This window comes from Lepisosteus platostomus, chromosome 6 (assembly GCF_059453375.1).
Source record: "Lepisosteus platostomus isolate fLepPlt1 chromosome 6, fLepPlt1.hap1, whole genome shotgun sequence".
Taxonomy (NCBI): domain Eukaryota; kingdom Metazoa; phylum Chordata; class Actinopteri; order Semionotiformes; family Lepisosteidae; genus Lepisosteus; species Lepisosteus platostomus.
In genome coordinates, this window is record NC_142616.1 from 28,096,289 (window position 1) to 28,112,244 (window position 15,956).

A 15,956-nucleotide genomic window follows, 5' to 3' on the forward strand; every position below is an offset into this window, starting at 1 on the left:
GGAGCAGGTATAAAACACTACAATGTTCAACTTCCTGTAAAAAAAATAGTAAAAATCTTCAGTTTATTTAAAAATAAGTAACAAACCTGATGATGACACCTGAGTATTTTTCCCCTCCTACCTCACTGTAAGAAACTATGCTTAGCTTACTTTTTGACCCTGCCTAGCTAGAGCCTGACTTGACCTGTACGAATGCCAAAGGGACAAATATTCTGCTTGCTTTCTCTTCACACAGTGGACCCTGCTCTGCTTGTGCACAAAGAGCTCTTGGTGCAGCAAGAAGAATCAGTCCAGACCTAATTTTTTCCAGCTTTATCAATTTATGGTATTTGGTAGAAAAACCAGAGTTCACTAGGTCTCGTGGCTTAATCTTTCTTAAGTTTCTTACATTATCAAACTCTGAAAGTTATTTTAAGAAATAAAAATTAGATTTCTAGAATCACATAAATAGAACCAATAGATCTCACTGTACATCCCAATACACAATAAATGACCTAATTACCAACAAATCTCTCTATCCCAAGCATCTGACAACTGCCTTGCCCATCACTCACTGAAAGACCTCAACTGTTATTCACAAGGTCACATTCAGCACGGCACATGAGAAATGCTCGATTTCTTGCCAGAGAAGGGAACCATGCAACACAATGGAGAACACAATGAAATGAAAAGCAGCGCACAAAAGACTGGTCAAAGACAGGATAGCTGCCTTGGAGATAAAAGGTTAACGCTTTTACAAATGTTTTCAAAGAGGCAGCGTGATGCAAAGTAAATAAGGAAGGACATGAAGGCAGGGAGCCATGCAAAATACTGACATTCACATTCAAAAAGGTTTTTGTCAAATGATAAAATGTGATAAAGATGATTCCCATGATGAAGCTACAATAACCATAATCCATTTTCTGTAGTCTGCTCCTGCTAGGAAGGCACAAAAACACCAGCAATATATCAAACAAAAAAGGGCATGCAGTTCATTGAAAACCCTTCCAAAAAAGGTACATCGACTTTATTTTCCTAGTGACAAAAGAATAAATAAACATGGTACAGGTTAGATTCTCTCACTAGGTGCATGATCACTAATAGTAACAACAAAGTCTCCAGTAAAGTCCTGTGTCAAAAGGCCCAGGTTTCTCGCCAGCATGCTGTGCCTTCCCATTCTGTCCAGGATCCTGCACCCTTTTTCAGTATCAAAATCCAGGGACTGAAAGTACAAAGTCCCACTAGCTCAGGGGGTCTCAACGGCTAGTCTGTGTGAAATTTTGTCAAAAAAATATCCTGCTCTGGAAGGGAATGCATGTAAAAATTAAAGTCCTATCCGGCTAATCTTATTTACCAGATCTTTATCTATTTATTTTTATACAATTCTTTAAAAAATGTCCCTGCCCACATAAATGCCAAGGTTTCATTTAAAGTTGTCCAATTTGAACTGATAATGTGAAAAAAAGCTGTAATGGGCACTGCAATAGAGCTACAGTATCACATACGTTCAGCTGAATTGAAAGTTATCTTCACACTGTCGATTGTTGCAAATTGTATCAAACATTCTGCCTTCAAAATTCTTGTCAATCCACATTGTTTAAAGGTGAAGTAAAAGATTTTATATTTAGTACTCAGTACTGGTAAAAAATAGGATCTTGCTAAACTTATGTTTTATGTTGTGGCATGATAGATGTCACTTTGGAACCCACTATGCTGTGTTTAGTGAGTCTATAGAATGACTATTAGAAGTGCTACAAAAGACAGGGCACTCTGCCCATCTAGCTCAGTGGTATACATATAAAATAAAGTATAAAACACTGGCATTTGGACAAAATTGTGCAAATTTTAGACAATTTTTAAATTAAATTGATGAAAGTGCACACTGGTTTTCCTTAATCTCGTGTAATCCTTAAATACAATAAAGGATAAGAAATCTACAAAAGTCCAATTTTATTTTACTAAAATATACAAACCCACTCATTTCACCCACCTTTCCACCTCTTTTATGAATTCTATAACAGTATTTCAATTAAAGCCCAATGCTACCTGTATTATGTATAAAGTATCATGCACTGTCACTACTGTTAGCATTATTTTACTTTCCATTCTGGAGGTGGGAAAGTGTAATTAAATTGGTTAATGGCTGTGGTAGTCTGTGGTACAAGTGAAAGCAGTCACGTCTATGTATTTATTCATATTTAGCAGCTACATTACACAATGACTGTATGGTTGCTTCTACTTATTAACAACCCATTCATTGAATACCTTCAAGACCTTGATGCTGCTGTACACCAGCAGCAATTATAAAGAGAACAATACCATCTCAATCATAATCCGGGACACCAAAACAAATCCTGAAATTCTAGGATTTGAAAAGGTTTTTAGGGATTGGTTTCCTCATTCCTGACCCTGAGAAACTATTTTTTAGAAATCTTGCTCCTTTATCTTTCCTCCTCAGAACACAAATTTGTAGCTGCTTTTGATTCAGCAGCACAAATAATGGGCAGTCAATCTTGATCATTACCCACGAACAAAAAGAAAGAAAGAAAATCAGTTGTCAACTTTATTCATAATCTACTAATCCTTACAACCCCTGCCTCATGCTCCAGACTTACTGAGCACCATGCATGCAGATTACAAACTCTGGTAAACAGCCATGCATAGGAGATGGACAAAGGAGTTCAGAAGTTACTTTGCATCTCTATTGGTCAGCAAAGCAGCAGTCAGCAAGGAGCTAGAAGCTGGGAGCAAAGCTGGCACCCAGTACATGAAGTCTTCTCATGCTGGATGGTCACAGGGTGAGCAGAAATAGTGATGAAGGGGTTAGTTTCAGGGCTGTGCTATGTGTTGTGTTGGCCTTCATAATATCATGTATAAAAAGTAACTTGCAGTGGTATCTGGGATGTTTTTGATCATGATTTGCAGAACTAGTGCCAGTCTCTTCTTTTCTACAAGCACAACAAAATCACTTCTTCCTGCAATAGCTGCTGTGCACCTACTATGAAGCACCTTCAAAACGTCGTTACATTTAAAACAAAAAATGGAATTAGAAAAGTGAACAAAAGCATAAAAACGGGAGATGAGTGGCACATCTAAAGTCTCCTGTATCTTGGTGAGCCTGTTGAGGCATTACGGAATCTATTATTGTAAAAACTCCTTTTCAGACATACAGAAACATATACTGGCACCTTAGAAAGGGCGCTGAAGTCGAATATTTCCTGGTGGGGGAAAAAAAAAGTACATCCTGTTTGGGGGAGACTGTAGGTCAAAACAAAGCACAACCCTTATCTCAGGACTGGGGCTTTAACATCAGCTGGCTTACAAGGTCACTGAGAAGGACACCAAAAACCAGGAGGTTTAAGCTGATCAAAAAAGGCAAAATCCCAGGGAGCTGGAAAAAGGGATGCGTTAGTCTGACTGATTGGTGCAGCCTGTGGTTATCAGGTGATGTCAGAATGGGTTGGTTGACGATGGATGGGGTGAGGGAGCAGGAGGGCAGGGGGTGGGGCAGAGATTAAAGATGAGGGTTTTTTTTTTTATTTGCTTTGTAAGCAGGAAGCCTTAAAACTCTATTCCGCTTGTGTGTGTGTGTTTTTAAATTCAATCTACGCATCAAAAGAAAAAAAATATGTAGAAGCCATTTCTGACACGAGAGCTCACATACGTGCTGCATTCACCGTTTCGGGATGTATACCTCTGTATACAAGGGTTCGACAGCCGTCTGGCCTGCCGCATCTGCAACAACACATTGCAAAGCTAAAATTAGAGGAGACTGAGGAGAGCCATCCAAGCTGAGAGAAAATAGTCAAGAGAAAGAGTGACAGAGAGAAGCTGGCTGGCTTGCATGTGCTCCGATTCCCTTAACAAGCAGCAGGCTTCTAGACTGATAGATCCTGGAAGAAGACCCTCGCAGACAACCTCCTCCAGGTGGCCCAGGTTCTCATGCATTCTCATGCACTGAGAGACTGGCTCCTACTACCTGAAAGCAGTCTGCTGCACCCTCCACCAATGACTGTGTCTGCATGCCTAGGAACAGTATATATTTTATATGTACGTACGAAAGGTACATTCATAAAATATATAACCATACATGCAAACAGTGGATGAGGACGTATAAAAACACCTTTGCATCCCTGAATTGTTTACAAAAAAAACACACGGCAGTGAAAAGTGGCACCGTATTAAAACCATTCCAGAAGTACAAATTCTGAAGTGAGCTGACGGAGGTCATACTTCTACACACACAGACTGCAGCTGCAGACCAGGCAACGTGATGAGTGACAGTAACTGTAACAGGGAGCTCCTTTGGTCTGTGCGCCCCCTGCCTCTTTATCCCCCGAGCCAGAGGACCGGGGCTCGGCTCAGGAGAGCGATACGTACGGTTGCCGCCGACCGCCCTGGGCCCCGCTGCGCTACGATGGCCCCCGAGATTGCCTTGATCCAGCTGTGCATGTCCTCTGGACTGTCCGCCTGTAGGTCGGGGGATTCACATACAAGCAAGACACAGGCAGGCAAGAGTTTTAGAGGAGGGCGTTTACGAAATGTATCAGGAAAAGTAAATATCCACATTCATTCATTCTGGAAATGAATCGGTGTCTCTCAAAAGACAGAACATTTTCCGATTTTACAAAGACAATCCAGGTGCTTTGTTTTCTCCATTTCTTACCTGAATATAAAAAGTTCGAGAAGTAGTAACAACTTCAAACAGATTGTCTCTCATCATTATGTCACTAAAAAAACAAAAGTTTATAAGCATCAAAATACAGTTCCTCTAAGTATCTATATACAGTGTAAAAGTGCATTCAACATAGGCAGAACAGCAACGTTTTTGGTTTTGTCAGAAAAAGTAACTTCCACACATACCACCAGATCCCCCTCATTATTCTCAGTATTTCTACTTTTTCCAAGATGCATCCCTCCCTCATCCAGGAAAGGAGCAGGTGCAGGAGTGAAGTACACAGCCTTTGCAGGAACAGTACAGACACTCACCTCTGCTTGCACTCCTGCACTTTGTGCACCTCCTTCAGAGGGATCATGCGCAGGGGCTCCTTGTCCTGAAGGAGAGGGAGGAAAGTCAGACATCTACAGCACCCTGACCCCCTTAACACTCTGATTCGGACCCCTGAAGCACACAGAAGGATCTAGGCCTTGTAAAAAGGGGCTGCTGAGCTGTGGTCTTGTACCTGCAGAGAAGGCTATAATACTACAGATCGGCTACAAGACTGCAGTTAAAAAGAAATACCTCATTTCCAGTATGTTTCTGCAAAAAAGCAATTAAATGAGTATTTGAAACTTAAAATAGACAATGAATCTTTTTTGTAACAAAATAAGAATTCTTTATAATGCACACCTTCAACGTAATTGAGGAAAAAGATTACCTAGAAATCAGCATAAGTTTTTAATCAACTTAAGTGGAGCGTTTTTGTCAATTCACAAGGTACAATACACAGTGACGCGCACGTCCTTGAGAGCTGTTTACATTCACCCACATGAGGGACTAAAAATAGGGGCTGATCTGCGCATCTCTTTGTGGGGTTTTGTGCTGACACTAGAGGTAGATGCTGCCTGACTGTAAACAGCATCTTGTTTCATTAAACAGCAGACAAGCTGGTGCGACGGCTTCATCCCAGCTCTTCGACCTCCTAACAACAGGCCCCCATCCAGCAGCACGGCAGAATTTAAAGGTTTTAGCCAGGTCTAAGTACCTGAACAACTACATCCTAAATACTACAAATATTTAATAATAAACAAATATATAAAGAATATCACAAGTTCAACCAGATGGTCAGTCTTCGGGTTGGCTGGGACAGTATCTTCAGAAATAGTAATGTGTGTGGAAAGTATATTAATCCTTCAATCTTCTGAAATATAAAGAAAAGCCTAAATCTGTAAAGGTTTATTTGCTGTAGGATGTAACACATTCTCCTACAGTCCTCTAGGTCTAAAAACCTTCAACATGAAAATTAATTCCAAAAAAACATTTTTATTATCACTGCACTTGATAATTGAGACATGACAAGACCCACTCCCTTTTCACACACACAAGATGGCAGCGTGTCAGAAGTGTGTGGGTGGAAGTGAAAAGAGTTGCAGTGTCGCAGACTTCCTGGGTACTCATTTTCTTTTCTTTTTATGGTACCAGCAATTAATCTGCCCTCTATCTGACACTAATACCAGGGCTGCAAGAAACAAGATTAGGGAGGAGCGGGTGCTGAAGATGTCTCACTTTGTTATTTATAGTTCTGGAACCTACTGTGTTTTGTCGATAAAAGATCCAAAGAACATGAAATTAATTTTAGATACAAAAAACCTGGTATGTTATTATTAGCAATAAGTGACCTTTGCTAGAATAAATTATTTGGTAAATGAGTTGCAAGTTCTGCATCTCAAAGGAGTATTAGTAATTAAGTATCTGAGGGTTAGGCCGAATCCAAAAAATATTTTAACAGTAACAGAACAAAAAGAAACTCTAGGCATCAAAGAGGGATGAAATCAAATTTGGCCAGATTATGGTTGAATAAATATTATCTGCCTATTCCATCCTCTCTCTCCCTTGTTATATTTCAGCTTCTTTCCCAAAGCCACTCCATCCATCTTCTATCAGAAGGGTGTTTACCCCCGGTCAGGGTCAGAGCACCCCAGAGCTTATCTTGAAAGCACAGGGCACAAGGTCAGACTGCACCCCGGATGGGACAACAGCCCATCATGTGGACAATTTAAAAATCAAGTAACTCATATGTATCTAGTTTGCAGTGGGAACGAACGGAAACACCTGGAGAAAACCAAGCAGAGCATGCAAACTCCACACAGAAGACACCACAAGCCAGTCTCAGGTACAAGGAGCTGTGAGGTGTGCTAATCACGTGCCACCATGCTGGCCTTTCAAAAGTTTCTCATAAAGTAACTTTCACGTTGATCTGGGACAATAACAAAAAAGACATCTTCTGCCCTCAATTACACCTGCATTTACTCATTTGCTTTATTTTCACTAGTTAAGACATACTCTTTTATCCCAAAAAGAAACATAATTGGAACTCTCAAAACAGCAGACCCTCAGAACTATTGAAAGGCTTTAACAAAGGGGTGTCTCTGGCACTAACATGCCGCAACATGTGAAGTTTTCCTTACACACGAAAAAAAACCAACAATGAACGGAATTTCATGGCACATCTCCCAGCATGTTGAAACAGTGCTGTGAGCATATCAGCTATTAGCTTGATGCATCCAGACAAATAGAAGAAGCCATTCATTTTACTATAAGATTTCAAGCTCTGTGCCAGGTGAAACAAAAACAAGCTTCACACACTAATAACAGCAGTACATAGGAGGGAAGGATTTTCCTTGGCATCAGAAAGTGGTTCTACATCACATTTTAAAAGATCTGACCAAAACAGTATACTGAACTTCAAGGGATCAAAGTTACTGACAACTTTTCCCTGAAAGAGTTCTTTAAAAGGACATTTCGATATCCACCATCTTTTAAAATATTGGATACTAACATTTATTGATTAAAATGAATACTGATCTGTTAAAATAGATTAACTGTCAGATGAGACTGAATGGCTTAATAGGTGCTACATATTACTATCACAAGAAAATGAGCAAGCCATTGCCTTCTATGCATTATTGTACACTGACGTCTAGAGGGACAATGCACATTTCACACAGTTGCACAGACAGAAATTTACTATACATTATGGATACTGATAAAAACATTATCAAAGATGTACATTACTTTTAATGACACCTAACCACAAGACAGTGTGATAAACTGATGTATTTGGACTGTTAAAAGACTCTTCATATTACCACAAATGGAAACGACCTAAAACAGCAGCAGACCTTGCAATTAACATCTCAATAAGATTATTTTTAAGTCGTAACTATCAGTGTCAGAATTTTAAATGTGAACTCCGGAAACAGAAAAATTGAGATTATAATGTAAAGGGAACAATTTGACCGTAAATCTCCAAATTAAGCATGAATTTATGGTGCTTTGGCATGGGTCTTAGTCGTTTAATAGGCTAAGGTTTTCTGTGGTATCCTGGCATGTTGACAGCATCCATGTAAAAGTGAAATAAAAAGTAGTCAGGAAAAACCACAAGTTCAAAAACAAAAAACATGGCAAGAAAGCCAGAGGAAGAGCAGAGGAGAGAGGTTATTCCTGTCGAGACTTGTTTCTTGCAAACCTGAGGATCACAAGCATACATTTGCTAGCCAATTGTCCACTGAAGTACAGCTAAAGGTGCAGGGCAGAGGGGTTTCACATCTAAGGCGGAAATATTTCATGCAGATAATGGAGGAACGCATTTAATTTTCAGAGCAAGATATGTAATGTTAACCCTTATACCAAATGTATAAGAAACTGGGGAGTTTGAAGCTATTCTAAACAATCTGGACAAAGGTTGAGCAATCAGGAATACTAAAATAGTCTTGAAACCATGCCAGCTCTTTCCAGAGAACCTGTAAAAAGTACTACAAGAGATGTTCCTGCAATACATTAGCTAAGGTCTCCTCTTTGTCTGATGATGGCCTACCAGTATTTTTTCCACAGCAAGGAAATGGGCTGAATTCTGATATTTCGGGGGCACCGTTACAAATACCTTAAGGAAGTAACTTTAAAATGATCATCTCTCCCTTTTCCTCTTTCTTTGCCTTTAAAAGGATTTCACAGAAAAACAAATATAAACCTACCAAGTCTGATTTGAAGTAGCTCACTGAATTTTCATCTAGCAGGAAATATCTTCTTTTCCAGTTCTTCATCTGAAGGTACAGATAATAGAAACGCATAAAAAGAAATGTCACACCTTTTGCTTATCCCAGCTTGAGTAAGCATTAGTTAGCAGTAACAACTTGAACTGTATCCATATCTTTATGTCGTTTCAGCATCACAGTAGCAGGAACGTGAAGACGGGCCCGGAGTCAACTCACCACAGCCCCCTGTTTGACACAGTAGCCAGCCTTGATCACAGCCTGGTCCTGAGCTGGCCTTCCCAAGTAGTAGGGCAGCTGGCTGTGGGACCTCTTCAATCCACCCCTGTCTGCTCCATTTTGACCATCGCCTCCCTCCTGCTGTAGTGGGGAACACATACATAAGCCAACATCTGGTAAAGGCACACGAGTCTTACTTAAAGAGTAGAGAAACAGTAAGGAACAAGAGAAGCACAGATGAGACTCAATTTCAAAAGACACAAACTGAGACACAAACAGCTACAGTCTGAGCCAAAGTGTTGTCTGCCACATGGGCTACATGCCAACAGCCCTGTTAACACAGCTGATTAACATCTGTCAGGGAGCTCAAAGAAATGACATGCGCAGCCCAAACCCCTTAGAGAAGCTAAGATCCATGATGAAGTCAAATCTCACAGACTGAAAAACAGATTATTTAGGAATAGTTAATTAACACTATGTGATTTTTATTTAAGCAAGTTGTCCAAAAAGTGCACACAGGACACAGAAGAATATGAATTTAAATACTTGTTTAACAAGCAGAGCATACTATCCACATGAAAAAAACTAACTGACCAAAAGTTAAAATGTATAACACTAAAGTAAATATACCTTCAGACTCCTGGAAAGCAGGAATGTTGGTTGTGTAGTCTCTTTGGTATTAGTACTACGTAAATTATTTTGGGAAACAATTTGCTTAGCTGTCCCTTTGAAACAATGAACATCTGAATGCATGCACACAAACTAAGGCTCCAATACTCAGTGCCCACTTGCTGAGATGGTTTCAGGACTGATCGGCTAAATATTCCCAGCACACCAAGGTAAGGGACTAAAGTGAAAATTAATATATCTTTTCACCTCTCTAATGGCACCCCATTATTTTTGCTATAATTGCCATAAAAACCTCAAGGGTACAGTCATTCTATAATATGGATTTGATATTTTCATAGTTCTGAACATTAGAATCGTTTTAAAATGGCCTTTTAAAGTTATTAGTTTACAGCAGTGTTTAGTACAACATTTAAAAAGAAATAGAAAAGTGTGAGCTATACACTGGTCATAGAACTTTGGCTATTAAACCTTTGATTTGGTTTAATCGCCCAGTTGCAGCTCTTAACTTGTCTGCATCCTGCCAAAGTGCAAGACCATTGAATACAGTCTGCAAGCAGCCTTTATAGGGAGAAATACATATTACACATTTAGGAGAATAACACACACCTGATTCTCTTTAGAACTGGGCTGAATAAAAAGGCAGGATAAATGTCCTCCTACAGATAATCTCTCTGAACCTGATAAGCTCTCTTCATTTTCATACTCATAACATGGCTCAATGGGTTATTTTGCATATTCCTGCAGAAAGGTCAGTTTCTTCATTTGCAAAGGTCTACTTACACAATGACGCTTTGATTTTGTTTAGTTGTAACACTGATGTATCCTATATACAGTACTCAACACCTTATAGTGAAACAAGGAGGAACTTTAATTACGAGCCTACAGAAAAAGCTGAGTGAAATATTTTTATAAACCTTTAATGCAGCAAAGCTATATACATTGTATTCAGTGTTGTAAAGTATATTTTTAATTGCATTAAATTTAAAACCGTTTAATAAAATAAAAAGCTAAAACTTAACTAATGTTATTGCTTTATTTTAAACAAGATGACAAATTTCACAAGTCTAATGAGATTAAATTAACTAATAATGAAGATCTTATGTTCAAACTGGTGTACTCAACTTACCTGTGTCTGGGTTATAATGGGTACTCCCCCGATGATCTCCGTTTTGTAGGAGACCTGCTTTTTGGCACCAACACCCTCTATGGTGCTTTTTTGGTTCTCTGAGTTTTGTTGCACATCAGATGGTTTTGGCACCTGTGACAGAAAGAATCAGTTGGTTCCAACAAAAGCCTGAAAGAGTACAGGTCAGGTCACGAAACCTCAGTCTGGCAACTGTTCTTTCATTCAGATCAAAACTAAGACAAGTGACTAGACACTGCACAACCAAAAGCCACACTTTCCTAAAGTTTACCAAAAAATTGAAATTGAGAGACTTCATAAAGTTTCCCACAGGTGGCACAATGGAAAGAATGCAGAGAACTTTAAGTTGTGTGGGAAAGCATAGAAAATCACTCCTTCCAAGAGTCTCGAGGGGGTTGAACAGAGTCTGTGGAAGGAAATAAGTGACTGGGAGAAAAAAAATGTTGCTTTATGCACAGCTATTAAAGCCAATGGGGGAAGAGTGAACAGACTCTAAGAGAGGTATGTAAACAACCTTATTTATCTGTAAGTGTGCCTTTTCTGCCTCTCTGCATTACAAACTGCATGTGTAACACAGGGCTCCCGCAAGGCCATGCCAACAGATATGGGTTTTCTCAAGCTGGAGAAAGACCTCCAAACTCGCCATGCAAAGGCAAGGTCCTTTTCTGTAGAGAGTGGATTAGATGTGGATGCTCAATAGAAGAGTACTCTAGGCAAGAAACCATAAGATAACATCTCTTGCAGTGTGAACGCAAGAACACCTACAAATGGGAGAAGGCTGTTCTTCCTGTATATTTTGATTTGTGTGAATATTGTATTCTCTGCTCCTTCACCTACACAGCCCAGAGAATGCCTCCATCACGCTCCTCGCTTTAGCTAGCTAACCTGTCTAAGGCATCCAGGGCCACCCGTCTACACCAACAGTTCATACTGGAACAGTGGGACTCAATTCCAATGCACTTCAGTTCCTTGTAACAACCAAATTATAATCACACCACAAAGAAAATAGCATAATAAAGAATAATGAGTCACAAGCTGGCTCACTGCTCCAAACGATCCAGTAAATGATGCTCATTTTAAATTTAAAGAAATTCCTGTTCAGAAAATAAGAGAAATTGGATAAACTGATTTTTCCTGTAAAGAATGAAGCCTCACAATAAACAGAAATTACATCACATTATGACAGCCATGGGTGATACTGAAATCTGTACAAAATCTGACAAAACATCTGTGCCATTGTCATTTGTGATTACACACTGAAATCTCAGTTGTCGGTGGCATTTTATTTGAATTGAGAACAAATATTTTAACACAGCAGACGCATTTGTCTTTGACCTCGGAGTGGCTTACACTCTGTGCTCCTGTCTGAGCAATAGCGATTATCTGGGGGAGCAGAGAGGAGGACCCAGGCTTGGAGGGAGAGAGCTACTGCTGCTGTGGCCTAAAAGGAAGAGTGGGCAAGCAGCTGAAAAAACAGTCTGTCTATTCTTTGCAATATGTTGTGCATCTTTTTCACTGTGGAAGCCCTGGATTGTCTTCTATTTATAGCCTCAGTGACTGATAGCATTGCACATCAGTGTCCTGAGCTTCAGTGGATTGTATAACAGTAGCAGGTCTCTCAGTGCCATGGTGCCTCTGGGGCTTGTTACAGTGCTTACTGCCCAGCAGATCAATGGGCTTCTGTAGCTCTCTCGGCTTCCATCACACTCTGGACATAAGTGATCTGTTAATGTTAGAGAAATTGATTACATGGACACAGCCCGGCTAACAAGGGAGGAACTGTCTGAAAAAATAACATGGACTGGAGAAGGGGGAGGTGTGTGCAGACAGTGACATAAACATAACAATGATGCAATAGGTTTCAGAGCATCAGAGTTTCCTGGCTGCTCTAGATTCAAGGGTGGTCCTGCACAGGAAGTGGGAAGGCTTGTATATGATGCAGAGGTAACACTGGAATATGCCTTTCAAAACCAGAGCTATGCCAAGTAAAAAACAAAAGATAGGGATGGGAGAGACACAAACCACAGTAATAGTAACAGCATTGAGTCCAAATATTCCTGTCAGTTTCTTAGCCCTGAACATCTCTGAGCATGCGATGCAAAGAAGATTCCCTGTGCAAACACTCACCGTGATTTTAGTGGCTTTGTTCAGAACATTCACCCACTCCACCAGGTCCTGCTGATCGTTGGCTTGCAAGAAGAACTTTCGCATCCCTGCATTGATGACTGTAGAAAAGAGAAAGAAACGAGAAAAATAAATCACCCAGCTGCTGACAGGTGCTCATTAGAGGAGCTTGTTTAACGAAGCTAACCACGGAGCTTGTTAAAAACCACTTAAGTGTTTTTCCCAATTAACTTTCCTGGTTGCTGAGCAGCCTATCCACAGGGAAGCACAACTAATTGCTTTAGAAACCCAGAAAGCCACGAGCACCATAGAGCCTTTCATACAGGGTAAAACTGCTGTTAATGTGTCTCTATGTCCCACATTTGTGTAAAGGGGAAAAAAGGTCATTCATCACCTCTTCCACTCCCCAGCTCTAGGCACACTCCAGACCCATCAATGCACAACCTCAAAATGACAGGAGAGTCATGGACTTTTAAAGTGAAGCTGTTCATACATTTACAAAGAAAACATTAATAAAATATGCTCAGTCAATGGTGTTCACTCAGGTCATTTCTTTAAATGCTCATTGAGCTAGGACCTAGCATGATTTTAGAATGTACCTGTACACAACTAGGAAAGAACCTGAGAACCGCCACCTGAGAAACTGCAAACTGTCACTTCCTGGAGAACTCTGAGCTGTCACATTACCGTTAGTCTCCTCGGGTTCAATAAATCTGCACAGGCTGCTTTTTTCTCCATTTAAAGAGAACGTTAGAGATCCCACCACTTCCCACCATCACCACCACTTATTCTTATAGCCACAACAAACTAGAAAAAAGGCTTGGCACAGTGTGATTTAATCATTTTAAAAATCTTTTTCTGTTGCACTTGATGTGTGAAGAAATAATGGATTGGAGCTTAAGGACTGAACCATGGAAGGGCAATATTGTAGAGAGTGAATCTCTATTTTTATTTCTGCTGGGCAAGTAAACATAACAAAAGAACACCTGCAACAATACTTAATAATCATGCATGACTGTACATCTTCACTGCCCCATCACAGCACACACTCTAATGACATGTCTGCTTTTATATTTCTGAAACATTGCTTGCAAAGTCACACTCATGCTGCAGGCTACGTTCCCTGTGAAATATGTTTGTATCTTGCGTGAAAAACGAATGTTAAGATGAACCTCAACCAGTGTATGAGTGCATCACCTACATGAAAGAGAGCTTTTCCCCTCCTTCACCACCCCAAAAACAGTCATCCTTTCTACTTTTGGCAAAAAGAACTTCTAAATTCATACAATACACTGTGGATGACCCTACATGGCAGATGGATGAAACTTTTACCCATGTTCCTTTTTCCAATTCCACCTTTTTAATGAAGCCATAATAACAGATGCTTAAACTTAGCAGTATTGCCACTTCTACAACACTTCTTCTGCCTGTGGGTGGCTTAGAAGACACCAGCACAGAATAAAGAGCTAGTATTTAGATCCAAGACAAGGGTCTAGAAACAAACTTTACAGAACTTTAGGAAATTTGTCATGATAAGCAGATATTCAGCAAACTAAAATCATACAGGACCATGGATGTTGTAGGACCAGAAAGTATCTTGAAAGTGCAATCCAACCTACTGCACTGTATGACAGTGAAGTGTGGGGCCCAATGGCTGACCAGGATTACACAAAATGTGACAATCACCCCATAGAAACCCCAGTCACAGAGGATTGTAAAACATTCTTTATGCACTGAGAAAATCATAAAACAATACCTCCAGGGTAGAATTTGGCCAATACCCACTGCTTAACAATACATAGAACAAAACAAAATATAGGCTATGTCTAAGAATCAGTGACCAGAATTCCTACCCCCACAAGGCCTCACTGAGCCAAGCTCTTTACCAAGACAAGAGCTCACTGCCCAGAGCCAGCCTGACAACAGACTCAGGACAACACTGTTAAAATACCGTAAATCAGAGTCACCCAAAACACAGCACAAGTCAAATATACCCTCACCTACTGGGACTCGCACACAACACAAACCAGAAAGCTACAACAACCTAAAGATAATGCACGTTGGCCGAGTATCTCAACAGGGTGAGAAGCTGACCCTTACAACGCACAGGCTCAGTGGCCAACCCCAGCCTGGCTGAGGAAACAAAAAGACGGAGGCAAATCTGCTTGTTCAGAGGGGACAGGCTGGGCTCCCAGTTCCAGCAGGGAGAAACAGAAAAAGAGATGCACTTTACGATTAGAATTATTCCCTAAAATAAACAAAACCCCCGAATTCGCAATCCCGCAAGAATCAGAACTGCTTCCAATCCGACAGGGCAAGGGGGACTCAGAGTTGGCAGTACAGTACTCGATGTCCGGTGACAGCCACAGCCGTAATTCATCATTCATGCCAATAAAGCTTGAATTTTAATTTCAGTCTAGAACTAGCAAGGTATGTAGGAAAATTAAAGGAGGTAAAAATAATTTTGCCTGTACTGCAAAAATTCTTTTCAGTAATAAGAATAAAAAAGTCAGTACTGTAATGTACCAATACATAATGACACTTTATAAGTTGATAAACTTCATCTGGAAAACGAAACTTTGAAAACTTTAAAGTTCTGGGGAAAAAGGCCAACATCCAGAGGATTAAAAACGATGACTGATGTGAAAGGGAACTGTTGAACTGTGCCTGGTCCTTCTGTCCAGTTGGCCATGAAGCCCAGTTTTGTATAGTGGCCCCAGCTTCACCCTTGTGTGGCATGCTAAAGAAAAAGGCATTCTTAACTTGTATGTCCACCCACATATATGAGGAACCATTTTGCCATGCAAAGCAGTTCAGAAATAGAAAAGGCCTTTTTCAAGTCTCTGTTTTCAGTCGCCTGGGAACATTTATCATATGAGATTTTCAGCAGTTTCAGGTTTCTGTATCACTTTTTTTGAAAGTCTAAAATTATTTTGCTACGGCTAAACTGATAAAGCTGGACCTGTTTATGACTAAGACCTTGAAGTCTGGGGTCAATAAAGTCCACATACAGAGTGCAGTTCTGAAGTGTCCTTCACTGTCTCGCTTCTTCCAGCTACAAGCAAAAATGAACTAAATGAAAACAGCATCTATTAAGACTTATCATGAAAGAATAGATTTCATTCTCCCTGTCACGCTGTGTGCTCTG

General features: G+C 40.2%; 1 protein-coding gene across 7 annotated transcripts in view; it reads right to left on the reverse strand.

Annotated features, from left to right (window-relative positions):
• Positions 1-15,956, reverse strand: part of plekha1b (pleckstrin homology domain containing A1b) — a 42,739-nt gene that overhangs the window by 3,584 nt on the left and 23,199 nt on the right. For 5 of the 7 annotated variants that reach the window (XM_088635192.1, XM_088635191.1, XM_088635194.1 and 2 more), the window contains 7 exons: positions 12,812-12,909; positions 10,667-10,798; positions 8,911-9,051; positions 8,674-8,742; positions 4,969-5,033; positions 4,646-4,709; positions 4,360-4,449 (listed from right to left, as the gene is read on the reverse strand). In XM_088635192.1, the coding sequence (XP_088491318.1) occupies positions 4,360-4,449; positions 4,646-4,709; positions 4,969-5,033; positions 8,674-8,742; positions 8,911-9,051; positions 10,667-10,798; positions 12,812-12,909 (659 nt within the window). Of the gene's footprint in view, positions 1-3,643; positions 3,715-4,359; positions 4,450-4,645; positions 4,710-4,968; positions 5,034-8,673; positions 8,743-8,910; positions 9,052-10,666; positions 10,799-12,811; positions 12,910-15,956 lie in introns of all 7 variants that reach the window. The other 2 variants (XM_088635196.1, XM_088635195.1) reach the window with 2 other exon arrangements.